The sequence below is a fragment of the Molossus molossus genome, unplaced genomic scaffold (assembly GCF_014108415.1).
Source record: "Molossus molossus isolate mMolMol1 unplaced genomic scaffold, mMolMol1.p scaffold_m16_p_12, whole genome shotgun sequence".
NCBI classification, from domain to species: Eukaryota; Metazoa; Chordata; class Mammalia; order Chiroptera; family Molossidae; genus Molossus; species Molossus molossus.
In genome coordinates, this window is record NW_023425347.1 from 27,437,516 (window position 1) to 27,456,266 (window position 18,751).

The following is an 18,751-nucleotide window of genomic DNA, read 5'->3' on the forward strand; positions in this document are numbered from 1 at the left end:
TCCTTTCTGCCTGGATGACTGGGCTTGCTGAAGCCTTCATGCTCAGGACAGGCTGTTGTCAGCTGGTCCCAAGATGAAAAACTGAGCACTGTCTCTTTAAGAGAAGAGGCTGGAGGAGGGAAGAAATCACTGGCTTCTGGGCTGCTCTGGGAAGCCTGGATCTCTGTGTTCAGTTAGGTGCTCTGTAAGCACCCCCTCCAGCACGCACAGCTCCCCCTTCCTCCGCCCCCCACATCTTGCCCATTCCTCAGGTTCTGAGGTCTGTGACGGGATCCTCATTCCAGTGATGATGGTAGCACAGATCTGTCAAAATATCAGTGGCAACCAAGGGTGAGGTTTGCTTCTCAGGAAAGAAGTTCTAATTTGCAGCCTCCATCACTAGCTGAGCTTCCGCTGTTTACTAGGAGCAGCTGATAAGGTGCCCAGCTAAATGTTTATGCCTGCCTTTGCCTCAGCTTTGCCCAGCTTGGCCTCTCGTTGCTGCTCGACACAATAATGCCGGCAGAAGCCCCAGCCTGGGGGTGTCGTGAATCAGCAACCCAGAGGTCCTGGTCTGGGTTGCAACCAGACCAGGACCTCTGGGTTCTGCATTGTTTTCATTCATGAGACAGCACTGCAGTAGGTTTGGCTTTTAAGTTGATTTATTTCGTTTTGGTCTTGCATCTCTCAGTGACTTTGCTCTTGCAACAGGCTTATGCCTTCCAGCAGACTTTCTATGTACTACTCATTTCTCCTCTCAGCAGTCTTATAAAGCTGCAGGGCCAGAGATCAGCCCTGTTTCACAGATGGATTTTGCACATTGAATCAGTGGCAAAGCCAGATTTAGATGCCATTTGGATTTCGAGTGTTGCTCCCTTGCCCATTCACCATGCTCCCTGCCCTCCCCTCCCCGGCCCCCACTTGTTTAGAATTCTGTAGCTCTGAGAGCTGACGTGAGTAGGTTTTATTTGGATTGTTACTGACTTCTGCAGACACTCCTGAGCACGTTTCATGTGTCGGGACAGTAGCTATATGTCATTTCAACCTCAAAGCAGCCTTTGAAGGTGTTATTCCAATTGTATAGATAAGTCATCTAAGCTTCCTCCACGTCAGATGGCTCGGGTCACACAATTCCACATGCCGGAATCAGAACGTCAGTCCCCGACCCCCAGCCTCCTTCTACTTCCCTTTCCGATAAATCCCGCTGGACCCTGGGCTGCTGTATTAATGGGCACTCAGCAGTTCCTCATTGCCCAAAGCAGGCCTTTCAGAGAGGGTCCAGATGCTTGCAAACTTCTTTTCCTAGAGAAGCATTTGAATTGCCAACAAAAGAAATGAACTGGCTGATTTTAGCACAATGGATTTTTTTTTAAAGAGTATTTTAGTGGCCCTGGCCAGTTTGGCTAAGTGGTTAGAGCATCGGCCTGTGGACCGGAGAGTCCTAGATTCAGTTCCCACTAGGGGCATATACCTTGGTTCTGGTTTCTCCCCGGCCCCGGTTGGGGTCATGTGGATGGCAACCAGTCGATGTGTCTCTCTCACATCGAGGTTTCTCTCTCTTCCTCCCTCCCTCCTACTCTATCTGAAGATAAATGCAAAAATGTCCTTGGGGGGGGGGGGGGGAATTGTGATTTTTATAGAGAGAGGAAAGGAGAGGGAGAGAGAGAGAGAGAAGCATCCATGTGACAGCATAACATCAATCAGCCGCCTCCTGCATACCCCCCACTGGGGATTTGGCTCACAGCATGGGCATGTGCCCTGACCGGGAATCAAACCGGTGACCTCTTGGTGCATGGGTTGATGCTCAGCCACTGAGCCACACCAGCAGGGCTGGAATTTTTTGAAAGGACATTAGTTCATCATAAAATGTTAGGCAGGCTGGGGAAGTAGACTTGGAAAACAAGAGGAACAAAGGAAGGTTCAGCAGCTGGAATCACAGCCCATGTCTCACCAGGGAACCTGGTCGACGTGCACACGTCCCGTCCCTACCATAGTGCTGACGCTGGACCGCAGGCGCCATTGGTGGCATCACTACACCACAGTCCTGGGAAGCTGGGTGCTGCCGGGAGTCCCCTCTGCCACCCTGGGCTCTCCACCTCCCTCCCTCCCTGTGTGCCAGGCCCAGGTGGTACCCCTGGTTGGCCAAAGCCAGATGTGTGCCCATGCCTTCGCTGCAAAGGCTGCTGGGAAAGCAAGCCCCTGGCTTGGCTTCCACGGTGGGAAGAAGCTCTCCCTCTTCAGGGTGGGGAGTTTCCCTGATAGGACCAGGAGATTCGGTGTGCGTGTCCCCTGCAAATTACCCATCTCCATTACACGCCTCAAACACACACGGACACCTAATTCCAGGTTCCCTGTTTCTCACCGTCACCGCCTTCCCAGCACTCCCCACACTTATCACAGACTTGGTCTAAATTGTGCAGATGATGTAGGTGAAAGTGCTTTGGGAAGTGGCTTGTTACTGATTACCCTGATCACCCAGGAGCCCGGGATCTGGTTTCCTGCTGCCTGTGCTTTATTGCTGTCGTCTGGCTGCATCAGCAGGAACGCCGCGCTTTCGGATGGAAGACTGTCGCGCAGATGTCTTTTCCCTCTGCTCTGGCTGGGGGGGGGGGGGGGGGCGCCATTGTTTCCTGGGGAGGAAGCATGGAGCTTTGGGCTGCTTTCCTTTCCTGGGCAGGTTTTGGCCGCACCGAGGTGTTTATTGTTTTTTAAAAAAATTTTTATTATTATTTTTTTATCCTTATCCAAGGACATTTTTCCATTGTTTGTTCAGATAGAGTGGGAGGGAGAGAGAGAGAGAGAGAAACATCGATGTGAAAGGGACACATCGAGTGGCTGCCACCCGCACGACCCAACCAGGGCCGGGGACAAACTGCGACCGAGGTATGTGCCCTTAGCGGGAACCGAACCCGGGTCTGTCTGGACTGCAGGCCGACGCTCTAACCGCTGAGCCAAATGGGCCAGGGCCCAAGGTGTTTATTCTAAGAACCGGCTTTCCCGGGCTACACTGGGGAGGCTCGTGGGGGTGGCCCCCATGGCTCTGCAGCTGGCACACTGCTTCCTAGGGGTGAAGTGTGCGGCCAGGCTCTGCTGCCCGGCTCCTTGGGCCCAGGCTGCAGCGCTTGTGTGCAGAAGGCTGGAGCCTTTGCAGGGCTTCCTTTATTCATCTGTGGGAGCCCAGCCGCCTTCTGATAAGATTCTTTCAGTTGCTCTGGCCAGTTCTCTGCCGGAGCCGTGGAGACATCTGCCTTCCGAGGACAACAGCCACTCTGGTCCTCCCCCGTGGAGGCTCCTCCCGCCCTCTTGCTCTCCAGCTCTTCTCCCTAGCACACCCTAACTAGCCTTGCCCTCCCTCCTTTGCCTCCCCAAATCGCTTCTCAACTCGGCTGGGGGCCGGTGGGGCCCAAGCGGTTTGGCGCTTCTTTGAGGAACGTGCCTGGTAGTGCTGGGGCTCAGTCATGTCATCCTGCTCCCGCCCTTCCACGGTAGCAATTCGTTCCCTAGACGGCAGGTGGAAAACGCAGGGCTTTGGGACCACAGACCTGAGTTTGCAGCCATGGGGAACCTGCCCCGTGTCTATGATCCCGGGCACCCGTGATCTCTCAGCCTCAGTTTCCTACTCCGGACAAGTGGGGATAATGGTGCCGCTGTGATGCTTCACGAGCGGAGGGGAAGCCCAGTGGCACCTCACGGATACAGACGTTCGGCCTTTCCTCGTGCCCTGTTTCTGCCCCTATACTCTTCCTCTCACCACCGTCTACTGGGAGCCCTGAGCTGGGGACACGGTCTCTGTGGTAACAAGGAGACTGTTAATAGGTTTTTAAAAGTGAGGAGCGCCTCACTGATTCTTTCAGTCGGAGTGAAAACTGCTGAAAGAACATAGAGCCAGAGGGAGGTGGAAAGGAATGTCTCCACCTGTCTGAGGCACTCTGTTGGCAGAGTACTTGAGAATTCCCCCGCGGGCTCTCTGGAGCTCGCGCCCCCTGGGGGCACTCCACTGATTAGTCACATGGCAAAAGGGAGATGATCTGGGTGGGCCCAATCTAACCACAGAAGCCTTTGAAGACAGAGCTCTCTCTAGCTGGTGGGGAAAGAGGAAGTCAGAGAGATTCCGAGCCCAAGAAGAACTGGCTTCCACTTGCTGTTGCTGGCCCAAACGTGGACTAGCACATGTGGGGTGCAGGTGCTTCCCGAAGCTAGACAGCCAGAGAGGACCTCCGAACAACCAGCCCCAAGGACCCGAATTGTGAACTTAGAAGCACATTCTGTCCCAGAGTGGCTTTGTGAAACTCTAAGCAGAGACCCCGCAGGGCCCGCCTGGGCTTCTGAGCTAGAGAACTCAGAGATAGTAAGTGGGTGTTACGTCGAGCTGCTACGCTTGTGGTCGTTGCTATGGAGCAATAGGAAACTGATACAGCCAGGCAATAGGGATGGGTGGGGACTGTGGCACACCCGTGGTCACCTAACCGTGGAGGCCCCTATTCAACTACAACCCACAGTTGTCATGTGGAGACTCTGAGGGAAGAAACCCAATGTTTCTGAATCTTCCCATTTTTTAAGAGAGGCCAAAACTTAGGCCGTGTGAAATATCCTCCTGACTTGATACATCTGCTAGGTAATATACCTATGATCCCTTCACTGAAGCATAGCCACTCTTGCATGGAGAGTTTCCTACCTTTTTTTCCCCCTAGAGGTTGCCTAGTTCAAAGAAATTCTTTTGTCTTTCATGCTATATGCACAGTGAGGATAATGTTTACCCCTAAAGTGTTGACTTGCAATCGACAACTAGGTACCGAGGTTTTGTCGGGGCCTGTGTGGGGGCTTTGGGAGGTAACACAAGGCTCCCGCCCTTGTGGATGTGTGATGAGAATTCACACTCCCTTAGGAAGAGAAAGTACAGATTTTTAAATTTCTCCCCAGCCAATCTGATCACCATTCCAGGCCCCTGTCTGTAGTGGGCAGGCAGGGAATGGAATTAGAGTCCACTCTGGTAATCTCACCCAACCCAGTTGTTCACATTTCCTTTTAAGTAGCTCGGTCTCTTTTAGATGACTCCGGTGGCCCATCTGTCCAGCGTTTTGCCCTTTGCACCCCTCCACTGCCGAAGGTGGCTGTTTCCATGGAGAGAGTGTGGCTTCTGTGACTGGCAGTGTTCCCTGGATCCCAGTGGTGTCCTCTGAATCTTGGCTTGTCCTGGTGTGGAATGGACGTGCAGGCTCAAAAGGGGTTATTTTATGCCTTCCCCAGAATAATGACCACTCAGTGTCATTTGGCTATTTGGGACCAACATAGGAGTCAACTGATGAGGCCCACAGTCCTGGCCATTTCTCTGTCCCCAAGTCCCTGGCCTCTGTAGTGAGTGCATCCAACCTCAGGCCTCTGCTCTCCCATGGGCTCTCACCACCTCCCCGCCCTCACACTTGGGTTTAATGTGCCACCTCACAGGCAGGCAGGGCTGCCTCAGGCACCTACCTGGGAAGCTGGCCACTGGCCTGGAAGGCCTCTGGCTCCCAGATGCCTACCTGCTGTTTCTAAGCTTCTATTTCCAGCCTCCCCTGGGCTAGAGGTGGCCAGCCTTTCTTTTCTCTCCTGGGGATGCCCAGGCTGGGAGGAGCAGGCCTCATCTTCTCCTTCTCAACAGGTGTGAGCCATGGTGATGGGGATGTGTGGGAGGCACCAGCGAGGAAACTGAAAATGAGAAATGTTTCCGGACTACTGTCCCTGTGACAGACGTTGTGAGCTCAATGCCTACATGGTACTAAGGCACATGAAGCCATCTGAGAACATTAGCCCCTGACACGGATTTCTGTGCAAAAGGGGGCTCAGACAACAGGCTTGAGCAGTCGGGGAAGGCCACAAAAAGTCTTGGTGGGATGGAAGCTGGCCTAAGGGTGGGTTGGCTACTTGAAAAGCACTTGAGGCCTGGCAGGTTTAGCTCAGCGGTTAGAGCATCGACCCTCAGACCAAAGGGTTGTGGTTCGATTTCCAGTCTAGGGCACATACCTGGTCCCTGTTGTGTCGTGTGGGAGGCAACCAACTGAAGTGTCTCTCTCACACATCAATGTTTCTCTCTCTCTCCCTCCCTTCCACTCTATCTAAAAATTAATGGAAATCCTCTCAGAGAGGATTAACCAAAAAAAAAGCATGGCAGCAGATACCAGGGAGACGCATGCCGTCTCTGGGTGTTGTATACAATTCAGATGTGGTGCAGAGAATGACCTAGCCAGCCTCAGGATGAGGGTGGCCAGAAGGCAGTAGGTGTGCAGAGTTAAGACCAGGCCTGCTCTGGAGCCGCAGTTCAAGCCCCAGCCCCACTACTCTTCGGGTCGTCCCGCTGCGGGCACGCGGCTTACCCGCTCAGAGGCTCAGCGTCCACGTCTGGGAGCTGGGCAGATATCGGTACCTGCCTCGTGAGGTTGTGTACACTGAACAGTGAAACCGCATGTAAAACACTCAGCCTTTCCGGGCACAAAGTCAAATGTTCAAAAAGTGGTTGTTCTTTTAAGTTATGTTGTTATTGTGAAGAGATCGGATTCATGATTTGAGTCGGAAAGTTCATCAGGGGATCTCAGGGAATTGAGGATGAGGGATTTCTCCAAAGGGGCTTTCCTCCCAAGTTATATGGAAGAAGACCCAGAGGGCACAGAGTGGGGATCAGACGCGCCACCCCTACTGATACTGCCACTTCCCAGGATCTTAGGAGGACAGTAAAGCTGAAGGGAAACACATGTGTGGGGGGGAGGGGGGAGACCCAGAAGGGGTGGGGACAGGAAGAGAGAGACCTGGACTATGGAGTGTTGCAGTGAAGTGAGTGACACTGGCCAGTCGTCCTGCATCTCAGGGTGCAGGGAAGGAGCTGTGATAAATACCCGTTCGCGTAGATACTTAGCTCTTTCTTCGCCCTAGATGCTAATTCTGCTTGATCTGCTTTAAGTCATAGACTTTTAAGACGAATGAACCTCTGCCTCAGAAATTTGAGCATCAGGATGTATACCTGCAATTTTTGTAAATAGTCCAAGTTTAGCAGCGTCTCAGGTCCTGGGTTAAACACCATTTTTTAAATGGGACCGAAAGCTTCTGAAGGAATAGGTAAACTCAGATGTGCTTCAGAACCCTGCTCAAATGCCACCTCTCCAGCAAGGCTGTCTACCCTGCCCAGATCGGCAGCAGCCCTCCTCTGTGACCTCTTGCTCACCCGTTAGGTCTCGTAGCTCCTGTAATTATTAACTCCCCAGATCACTCATTTCCTCTTCCAGACTGTGAGCTCCTATTCATCTTTCTTACTCATTTTTCGTCCAGCGGCCAGCACAGAAATGTTGAAGGAATGGCCTATAAGTGAGGATAATGAGTTCCCTGCTTGGATGGTCGAGAAAGCCCTCTCTCCCTTCTGTGAATGGGAGGAAGAAATAGGAAGCGGTACCTGATGGGACTTCGTGTGCGGCTCTGCCACGCGGCCGGGACAGCGGCAAGCCCGTCTGCAGGCCCGGCGTCCGTTGTCCACACAGGTGGAATGACGCAGGACTGCTGGGAAGGAGCGCTGGCCCCGAGATTTCCACCCGAGATTAGATAAGGACTGTGTCACTGGGAAGGTGCTGGCAGGGAGGGATGCTCTGAATTCCAGGCTGACTGCCAGGCAAGGGCTCTGGCCTCAGGAGGCTGGTAGCAGCCGTACTCCAGGTAACAGGGGTCACCAACCTCCCTGATCAAGGGCAGGAAAGGACAGCTGCTCTGTGGGACCGCAGGGAGAATGTCTCTCTCCCTACATGTCAGTGGGAAGCCCCTTGTCCTGGCTTCTGGAGGGGGATCTCTGTGGGTGGAGCGATGCTCTGGTCTCTGGAGATACGGACGGGTGCTCAGCCACAGCCCGGAGACCCTGAGCCCGGAGGGTGGCTTTGGAGTCTGTTGGTTGGAAAGTCCTGACAGCAGGGGCTCCTGCTGAGGGCCGTGGTGTTCCGGCTCTGTTACGGAGAACACACACAGCAGCCTTTGGAGGAAGCCAACTTCCATTTCCCACGAGGCATCTCAGGAGGGCAGTCAAGCTCCTTCTGAAATTATTTAATTTAAAAGCCCTGACAAAGAGCAGGCAGACTGCCTTGCACACGGCACGGTTACCCTCCAGCTTCCCATCGACCTCATTCTCCCCAGGACATCGCTGAGAAGGGTCTGAGCGCCGTCCTTTTGCAGGCAGGGAGCTCTGGCTTTATTTGCTGATGAGGGTTCTTGAAAAACAAAGTTGGTTCCAGCCCAGAGACCCCCTCCAAAGACCAGCTTTCTGTTCTCATGCAAAGGGGTACGGTCTCTATGGAGGTGGGCTAGGAAGACTCCCCCAGAATGCCCAGGCCGTCCTGGTAGGTTCTCTGCCACCCACCCACCCACAGTCCCAAAGGTGGCAAGATTCCAAGACATCCATTTCTGGGTGCGGGGACAGCCCCCTCGTGGAGCGAGCCGAGAGTGGCGTGACCGTGTGACGGCTCGCAGTCGGCAAGGGCAGCAGCGGGGTTACCGCCGTCCGCCAGGGCCCCAAGCCCCGGAAGGCTCCCGCTGTCTCTTCGCATTATCGTGAGCCCCAGTGGGTTTTGCTGAAACTCTCCAACTGCTCGGAAAATGTCTGGGGCTTGGCAAAACACAAAACACTTTTTCTCAAGCATTTAGTGTTTTTTCCCCTGCTTTCCATTTGTACTGCCTGTTTATTTGGAGTAAAATTGAGTCCATATGGTTCATGTCCCTTGGCCTGATTCTCCACGGCATGATTTTCTCTAAGACCGTCTGAGATCCCAGTGTTCTGGAAGGACGGGCATCTTCCCACAAGAGTCTGAAGCCAAAACCGAAAGGGGGTGTGTTCTGCGCACACTCACCCCGACGTCCTGCGGGGGAGCACAGGTCTTCCTCGCAGCACGTGCAGAGCGGCCCCAGGGCTGTATTTCTCCCTCGGGGTTTCCCTAGGAGGCGGCCATGGCTGTCTTCCAGGCAGGCTCGTAGGGCCTCTGCCTCTTCCTGCATTTCTCTCCCTGAGAAACTGAGCCCTTCACTTTCTTCTCTGCTGTGGAATCTATTCACCTTCATGTCCAAGGGATGTCAGACCCATGTGCTAGGGAGGAGTGCAGGAGTTTGCCTTGACTTTGTGCCACAAAACGGGGAGGGAGCGCTTTTCTCTAAAGAGCCCATTCCAGCACTTTCTCTGCGGGTGGCAAGAAAGGTGATGTGGAAAGACATGAAAATCATGAAGACAGCAGAGACTTGTAGTATTTCCTGGAGTGCCAAATGCAAAGCCCAGGCTGACAGAGGCGATTGGGAGGCAGGTACCACCTATCTGCTTTCTTTGGGAGAAATTCTGCCTGTATTCAATGGCATCTGCCACACCCAGGATTCTGGGGTATGTCAACCCTCTGTCGAGACAATGCAAGTTCCCGTTACATTGTATGTAACTTTAGGGGTAAGGGAAATGCTGTGAATCACACTAATGTGTGCACGCGAGTGCACATGCATACACACATACACACTCTGATGACTGGAAGTCTACAATTATAATTGTATTCCTTTAAGTATAAACTTTCAGCTCTAAGATGAATAAGGTTGAGGTGGTAAAACATGGTAATTGCAGTTGATAACACTGTACTGTGTAACTGAAATTGGCTAAGAGGGTAGAACTTAAATGTTCTCACATGCACATGAAAGAAATATGAGGACTGACGGATGTGTTAAGTAGATGGTGGGAAACCTTTCACAACGTATACAGATATCATGTCACCATGATGTGCACTTTAACTATCTTACAATTTTATGTCGATTATACCTCAGTAAAGCTAAAGTAAAACAATAAAGGGGGGGAAGCAACAGCAAGAATAGAATTGCATTTCTTTAACCTAAGCCCTTGACTCTTGATAAGCTGCCGAGAACCTTGGAGTTTTGGTAGGGCAAATCTGGGTAATGAAAAGCTGGGAAGGAGAATCTTAGGACCTTGTGGGCGCCAGAGTGGGCTTTGCAGAAGTCTCACCCAGAGGTAGGGTTGAGGTAAGACTCTCCAGAACGGAGAGAAAACAATCTCTGCTTTACCCATCTGTGCAGGGTCTGCTAGCTCTGCATTTTCGGTTCTTTTAAAACTGGAAGCATTCTCCTATTTTTAACAATATGTCATAAAGGTTTCAAGAAGTGATCAACACTTTGCGATGGAGATTCCTGTTCCTCAGAGTCTGGGGGTGTTCGTGCATGGGCTTGGCATGTGGGTGAAGTTTTATATGTACGTTGGAGTTGCATCTTCCGGAGAGAGAACACAGCTTTCACCAGGATCATGAAGAGTCCTGAGGAATTGGCGCAAGAAGACCTGGCCACGTCCGAGCCTCTGAAACAGACAGAGTTCAGGGTCCATGGCACTTGTACTCGCTCGCTGGGGCACAGGTACCGGGACAGGTCCGTTAGCTCTGGGACCTGCCTGCCCATCCTTGGCTTTGGAGGGTCCTACCATTGTGTGAACCTGTCCTTCACAGGTCTTCGTGTCTTTTTTGGGCTTACAAAAGAAAATTTGTTTTTCTCTGACTAGAAAAGTAGAAACTTAGACAAGGTAGAAAAATGTAGTGAAGAAAATAAAAATCAGTCACAATCTTACTAATCAATTAACCACTGTAAACATTTGGAGGTAGTCCGTCCAAGTTCTTTTCTTTTCTTTTGTCTTTCAGAGAGGGAGTTGAGATCATGGCATTGTGTATGAATGGAGCCCTTTTCACTTAACATGACATCATAATCATCTTGCTTGCCATTAAACAGTCTCTATAAGCATCATTTTCAGTGGCTGCATGACATTCCATTATGTGGCTGCACTACAGTGTAGTTACCCATTCTTCTAGCTTTGGGCATTTGCATTTTCACAGCTTTTTGCTTTAATAAATAATGTATGAGAAGCATCTCTGGGCAAGAAGCTGTGCTTACGTTTTAGATTATTTCTTTATGATAGATTCCTAGAAGACGCTTTTGACTTTTGAAGATGCTGTAAGTTAAGATGTTGCTGAGAGCTATCTATAAAGTGTGGATGCTGCAGAAGACTGGGCAGAGAGGTGAAGCCGAGCATCAACGCTCGCTGCATTCCTGCAAACCGCAGGACACACCACTAGGTGCTGTGGGCACCGTGGAAGACCCAGCCTTTATCACCTTTATTGTGTAGTGTGAAACCAACAACATACATAAAGCGCCTCGGAACCTTGGGGGAGCCATGTGTGAGTTCGGAATGGGGCAGTTTTGTGTGTATGTTCATATTGCCTTTTCTAGAGAGGGAGTCTAGCTTTCATCAGAATCTTTTCATCTACAGAGCTGCAAAGAATTACCCATCCAATGATTGTTTCTGGGGAGAGGGCATGAATTTAAATGTTCAATTTATGTTTTATTTTCACTATTTTATTTTATAGTTTTATAACAGAAATAAGATAAACATTGTTTCATGTGCCATTAATATGACCAATACAGTGTATGTAACAAAGAGATGGCAGTCAGGGGTCCTGGTTTTGGGGACACTGAAGTAGGGTACAGGAGAGGCCACAGCACAGCCTGTACCCAACTGGTATGAGGTAGATTTTTGCAGCATCTGTCACCTGTCCCTGCAGTTTACATGTGACCTACCAATTAGTTTACATGTTAATCTGCTCCTGCCCGCCTGAGCTGGTGTTACATAAGCCTAATGCCTACAGGATTGTGTTTTCAGAACATTGGGCTATGCAGGTGCGTGGCCCTCCTGGTAACCTAGACCACTGTCTCCTCGCCGCTCTGCTGGGGCCTGGTTGCTGGAAGTTAAGGGTGCTTCTTATTGCTCATTCATGGTCATCAGGAAAACCATCTGCTTTCCTGCTAAGGAGCTGTGGTCACTGTGTACCCTCCGGGCCTTTCACCCAGGGCCAGCATTAGATGTGCACATTGAAATGGATAGCCACTGACTGTATTTATTTCTACACTCTGTTCTGTGTCTGTTGTTTGACTGTTTCTTCCAATGGGAAAACGAGAGCCATGTGATGTGCCAGGCTGTGGCCTCGTCCAAGTGTCCACAGAATCCCATCTCAGCTTAGCTTGTGGTGCAGTCTCATGGATTTTATCCAATTGGGCGCCCAGTCAGGACATCTGGGATGGGTTTGTGTGTCTCATCACCCCAATGCCCTGTGGCATCTCCCGTGTCTGTGGTTGGAGAGTCCAGGTCCCCATTAGAGGGTCTGTGTGCAGAGCATGACTGGATGACAGAGCCCTGCCGCAGGCAGCCATGTGCCCTGACTCAGAAGCTCCCCATGTCTTTTCACCCAGCATTCTTTCGTCTGACATGCTAACAAAATTTGTATAATTCTCTTATTGTTGTGTTATTTTGAATTCCAGTTGGCTGTTTCCCCAGGTTCACTGAGTTGTTTTTCTTCCCGACTCTTGGCTTCTGCGGAATAAATCCCTTTGTCCTTCCCGTTACTCTCTTCCTCTGGCCCTTTGTTTTCTCCACACCCAGAACCCTCAGTCTGGAGTCCTGCAGGGCTCGCATCTACCTGTGATTTAGGCACTCATTCCAGTCATCACACAGCCTCATTCTTATTTGGCCTCAGCTCCACTGGTTAAAAGCACTAAACCCACCATGAGACAGATGGCAGAGGGAGGAACCAGCCTCTGCCCACCCCTCAGATACTATCTGCCCTGCCGGGGAAGGGGGCAGGAAACGGTAAACGAACACGTCTGTGACCACTGCCAGCTCTACCATAACACAAAGTAAACAAGCAAGATGACATTCAAAGGATAATCCTTTGTTGGTGGTTGTGGAGGAGACAGCTAAAAGCTTAAGCCTTTGAAGGATATCATTAAGAAATTCTTTCTCATACTTAAAAAGAATGACCTTGGCCTTGCTTTAAGCTTATCTATTCTGGTTTTGTCCAGATAGAGAAACTACTCTTTTCTCCACATGTGATATTTTTAACAATACATTTTAAATAAAATTTTATTTTACATAAAGAATACAACTTAAAGCATTTCATATGTAATATAATTTTAATACAACATAATTCATATTAAATGTAAAAAGATTACATTGCATACTTTAATAGAGCTCATATTTTATATTTAAATATTTTAAATATAGCCCTGGCCAGTTTGGCTCAGCGGTTAGAGCGTCGGCCTGCGGTCCGGAGAGACCCGGGTTCGGTTCCCGCTAAGGGCACGTACTTCGGTTGCAGTTTGTCCCCGGCCCTGGTTGGTCGTGCGGGTGGCAGCCACTCGATGTGTCCCTTCACGTCGATGTTTCTCTCTCTCTCTCTCCCTCCCACTCTATCTGTACAAAAAATGGAGAAATATCCTCGGGTGAGGATAAAAAATAAATAAATAAATAAATAAATAAATATATTTTACAAGTAACATTTGTATAGAAAATATTAAACTTACATAAGATACTAAATGAGGTATTATATTTTAAATATTTCTAAAATATAGGCTATTTAAAATATTAAAATATTTAAATTGATGCTGATGGTTTATACTAAAATTAAGTAATTAACTTAGCTATTTAATAAATATATAGAATATTGAAATATATAGACTATATTATTTTTGCATAAATAAAAAGTGTTATAAATTATTTCATGTAATAAGGATATCCTATCCGGTCTGGTTCCCACTCCAAGAATTAATGTCTGGGGGCTACAGCGCCCCCTACCGCTCCCTCCGCATCCAGGCCCTGATCTGCTATTTTTCCTCCTGCCCGCAGGCATCGGCAAGAACGTCATCTGCGACCGCACAGCCACGCCGCTGGACGCCTTCCGCATGATGTCCGCCGCCCACTACTACCCCAAGCTCATGAGCATCATGGGCAATGTGCTGCGCTTCCTGCCGTCCTTCGTGCGCATGAAGCAGCTCATCGAGGAGGGCTACGTGGGCGAGCTGCTGGTGTGCGAGGTGCAGGTGCACAGTGGCAGCCTGCTGGGCAAGAAGTACAACTGGAGCTGCGACGACCTGATGGGCGGGGGCGGCCTGCACTCGGTGGGCACCTACATCATCGACCTGCTCACCTTCCTCACCGGCCAGAAGGCCGTCAAGGTCCACGGGCTGCTCAAGACCTTCGTGAAGCAGACCGACCACATCAAGGGCATCCGCCAGATCACCAGCGACGACTTCTGCACCTTCCAGATGGTGCTGGAGGGTGGGGTGTGCTGCACTGTCACCCTCAACTTCAACGTGCCCGGTGAGTTCAAGCAGGATGTGACTGTGGTGGGCTCAGCCGGGCGCCTTCTGGCGGTGGGCACGGACCTGTACGGGCAGCGCAATAGCTCCCCGGAGCAGGAGCTGCTTCTGCAGGACTCCACACCTGTCAGCAACTCCCTGCTGCCCGAGAAGGCCTTCAGTGACATCCCCTCGCCCTACCTGCGTGGCACCATCAAGATGATGCAGGCTGTGCGCCAGGCCTTCCAGGACCAGGATGACCGGCGCACGTGGGACGGCCGGCCGCTCACCATGGCCGCCACCTTCGACGACTGCTTGTATGCCCTGTGCGTGGTAGACACCATCAAGAGGTCCAGCCGGACGGGCGAGTGGCAGAACATTGCCATTATGACGGAGGAGCCGGAGCTGAGCCCCGCCTACCTGATCAGCGAGGCCATGCGCAGGAGCAGGATGTCCCTGTACTGTTAGCATAGACTGGGGACTTAGGCCTTCTGTGTGGGGTCCAGAGTCGGGGAAAGGCATTGCGGAGAGGTGGCCTCCAGGAGTGTGGGGATGGGGAAGTGGGGAGGTGGAAGGACAATGGGAATAAATGGCATTTGGGGGGGTGAACCCCAGCCCAGATGAAGGGCCCCAAACAAGACTGTTAGGATGCTGAGTAAATAGCCTGGGAGTGTTCAGAGGGTCTGCCTTCCTGAGATCAGCCCTGCTGGGCATTTGCACGAGAGGGAGGAGGTTTAGCTGCCTCTGCTGCCCTTTACTGTGAGGAGCAAGGAGGGGTGGCTTTCCTCATCTCGTCCACTCCCCACACCTTGGCTTCTTTGCAAGCCAAATGCTCCTGTGAGGTCAAGCTCAGCTGGTGCAGGCTCCCTATCCCATCCCCCTCCCCCAAAACTAGTAGGATAAGGCACATCCTCACATGTCTACACAAGCCTGCTAGCCTGGGGAAAGGTGGGGGTGCAATGGGTTACTGAGAAAGTTCAAATTCTAGGAATCCACTGTAAGTGTGTGAAGGAAAAAGTACTTGGCAGCAAAGTGCAGCTTTCTTGGTCGATAGGAAGTGGGAGAGAGTGTCTCCCTAATGGGTCCACTGCCCTTCACCTGGCCTGAGGTGGGAAGGGAGTGCCTGGAACAGGAGGCGGAGAGAGCAAGAACACACCCTGCATGGACATAGATGAGGCAGAGAATAACGTCTTTGAATTTGCCAGCAATTAAACAACTGCAAGAAGCCATCCTATAACCACTTCCGGTGGAGTAGCATTGAGTGCAAGCGGGATTCAGTGCGAAGCCGTCCTTTCTCCTGGCTCCCCAGTGGGGCCCAGGAGGCAGCAGGAGCTGTGGGTCTGACTCCAAGCTCATCTGCTGCCTCAAGAACGGGGCCGCTGTGTGCCCCAGTACCGCAGTGGGAGTTCCCAGCACAGGGGAAAATGAGCCGGCCCTGGGCTTGCTTTGTGCTCCAACTCCTGTCTCCTGCCCAGCTGGGGAAGGGCTGTAGGAGTTTCGTGCAGCTTTGTGGATGGATGATGTAAAAGGGAAGTCTTCAGTTCCATTCAGATATAATCCTCTTCCTTTTAAAAAAAGTCAAGGCTCTTTTCCCTAGCTTTGACCTTTCCTTTCATGATTCTGATACCTGAAAAGATTTTAATAGGTGTTAAACAAAACAAAAAAGGACAAGGAACATAATTTTTAGTGTTTCAAAAATGGGGTTTTAGAGCTCTCTCAGGTTTATCTTCATGTAGGGTTGAGAAGCTGATGGTGGAAAAAACATTCTTCTACTCCTTGGTCTCTTGTCTGTCATGTCACCCTCTGCGTACAGAGCTTTTACTGGAGACGGCAAACTGCAGGCTCAGAGCAGGCAGCGGAGGGGAACAACCTGAGACACCCACACACACACACACACACATGGGTTTGTAACTGCCACCAAGTATTACTAAAATGGCTCTTAAGAAAGATCAAGTCAAATACATTTTGAAAATGGGGGAATTATCCTTTTATCTTTTCTTAGTCCTTCATCCCACAGAAGGCATGTCAAGGTTGGCTGTAGAAACCAGGACTTACAAGTCTGCATAACTTTTGTTCGCAGCTCACACAACTAAGGTTTAGACTTCCTTTCACATGGAGTGGAACCAGAAGGAAATTTAAAGGGAGAGGCCACCCCCAGGCTCTGAGTAGGCAGTCCCTGGAAACAAACCATCAGTTGCATCCACCATTCTCCTCCCAGGGTCCATCTACGGTGTAGCCCGGCTGCCCACGGGTGTAGCCTGGCTGCCCACGGGTGCAGTGTGGGTGTGCAAACATCATGGCTGTGGTGGTCGTTTTCCAGCAGAGGAGTACGGTGTGCCTTCCTGGAGACATCGCCCTACTTCGGGGCCCTTACTCCAGCATGGTAAGGTTAGTCAGCTGAAACTGTCCGCGGTGCATTATAGTCCCTGATCCGTTTTCAGACTTCATGATGAAATGTCAAGCTTTTGTAGTTATCAGTTCAAAACTAGAGACTTGGTAGAATGGAAGTCTCCCAGCAGTAATTTGAGCAGAGGGCCATGCCATGGACCGTTTTGGTTCAGGTTCTCCTAAACTGCCCTCTGGATAGCTTTTGTGGAAACTGAGTAGAACAATTTTCCCCCTAGCTAGCCTGGAAAGCTGTGCTTAAGGGTGAAGGAAAAGGAAACTAGATGACTCTATGGGTCATTTTTCTAAGTCATTTATAATCTAAGTAGGGATTTTCCTGGGGTTTCAATTTTAAGTTTCTGTACTTAACCAAAATACTTAGGAGTTATTTCCCCCCAAAAGGCTTCTGAGCTCTGTGATAAATATTCAGTGTCTAAAACAAAAATTCTTCTTTGAGGTTGGGATATATAGAAAGAATATATATTCTTTTAAAAAGCATGAAAATTATTTTAGTTAGTGTACTTAAATCTTATCTACTGACATGCATGTAGTAGGTAGATGCAGGAATGAGAGGGAGAAAGGACTGAGAGAGTTCATTTTTTAAAATCAAGAATGACAGTAAATGGGTCTTTACTACTCCCTTTGCTCCCCTCCTACCACTTGCAGAGACTCGACTGCAGTAGGAGGCTAAAAGCTCAAGCTTTCAACAGAGCTTGCTGAAACCAAGCCCAGCACCTAGGAGTGCTCTCGGGGATCTGGGTACCATCTGCTGACTGACCTAGGACAAGTCCCAGCCATATTCCAGCTCTTTCCACTTTGTTCAGTGTGTTTCAAGGAGCCGGCATAGTAGAGGCACCACTTTGGGCTCATCGCATTTCGTCTCCTTTGCTGATTTGTTCCATCCTTGTGTGGATGTCTCCACTACTGGAAATTTTGGCTCATGCTGCTGGCTGCCCCTGCAGAAGTCCCAAATCCCAAATTCTGAGAGGAAGTAGCCAGGGGTTCTGACGTGGCATCCAGAGCATGTGGGCGTGCTCTGGGCTTTTCTGGATTCTCTGTTTTCCTCTGCAGAAAGAGAGTCCATGACCACTGTCAGCTTCTCCATGACCTCTCCCTTAAATGGGAGGGGTGAGGCGGGAACCACAGAACCTCGTTAGTTTGCCTGCAGCAAATACCTTTGTGTCAGCTGTGTCTGGACCCTGGTGGTAGTCTCGGCCAACTCCCACTCCAGATGAACTTCTCCCAGGGCCTTCTTCCCTCCGCAGAGGGCCACCCGCGTACTCCCTGCGCCTCAACATTTCTTGATATCCATTGTGTGCAGGGTGTTTTAAGCACATTATCTCATTTAATTCATAAAAACAACCCTTTGTATTGAGTATTGTTCCCATTTTACTCATGAGGTAGCTGAGGCTCTGAAAGGAAGAGAAACTTGCCCAGAGTGACAACGATCAGGCAGAGACAGTGTGACCACGGTTTTTCTGTCGGCCCTGGCCACCGCCCAGCAAGCCTGGGATCGCCACACCAGGCACAGAGCCACCGCACAGGATGTGGCTGTTACTCCTGCCCACTGCTGGTGTAAACGCTGTAGTAGCCTGGGAGCCAGACGCTGCAGTGGTCCTCCTGAGGGCTCCAGAAAATAGGGCTGTGAAGGGGGAGGAAAAGGTCAGTAGGCTACCGCTTTCCACTGTCACTGATACGGTCACTCAGGTATGGTAGTGGCTGCACCTCCAGACTCCAGTGGGAGCACTCGAGCCCATCACCTCTCGAAGCAGCAGAGTGTGTGTGTGTGGGGGGGCTCACTTGTCCTGTAAGAAGTCCGGGGAGCCTGACTCAAGGCTGTCCCCTGAAACCGAGTGCTTCCCCCCACCCCCGCCCACTTCTCTGCTAGGGCGGGCACGCCAGCTTCTGGCGCAGGCGAAGCCACACTGTGGACCACACAGCTCTCTCGGTGCCCTCCTCCCCGTTCTCCAAAGCAAATTAAAATGCGGGGCTTTGATGCATTTTTAAAACTGAGCTCTCCAATGTTGTGACCTCTGTCCCATAAATTTCAGGGCTTTGATGGCCAAAAAAAGTCAGCAGTGGGCGGAGCAGAGTCCCAAGCTAGACCTGTGTCTAGGAGAGGTGCTGGGGAAATGTAAGTAGACTGGCCTCAGGAAATCCCGAAGGCCCACAGCTGAATTATGGCCCCATCCTTGCCAAGAACCGTACAAATGAAAGATAACATCAC

The 18,751-nt window shown here is 50.8% G+C and overlaps 1 protein-coding gene across 1 annotated transcript in view; it reads left to right on the forward strand.

Moving 5' to 3' along the window:
* GFOD1 (glucose-fructose oxidoreductase domain containing 1) overlaps nt 1-18,337 on the forward strand; it is a 108,720-nt gene extending 90,383 nt beyond the window's left edge. The window contains exon 2 of the mRNA XM_036255422.1: nt 13,688-18,337. Coding sequence (XP_036111315.1) covers nt 13,688-14,607 — 920 coding nt within the window. The 3' untranslated portion in view covers nt 14,608-18,337. The remainder of the gene's footprint in view (nt 1-13,687) is intronic.
* The last annotated feature ends 414 nt before the right edge of the window (nt 18,338-18,751 follow it).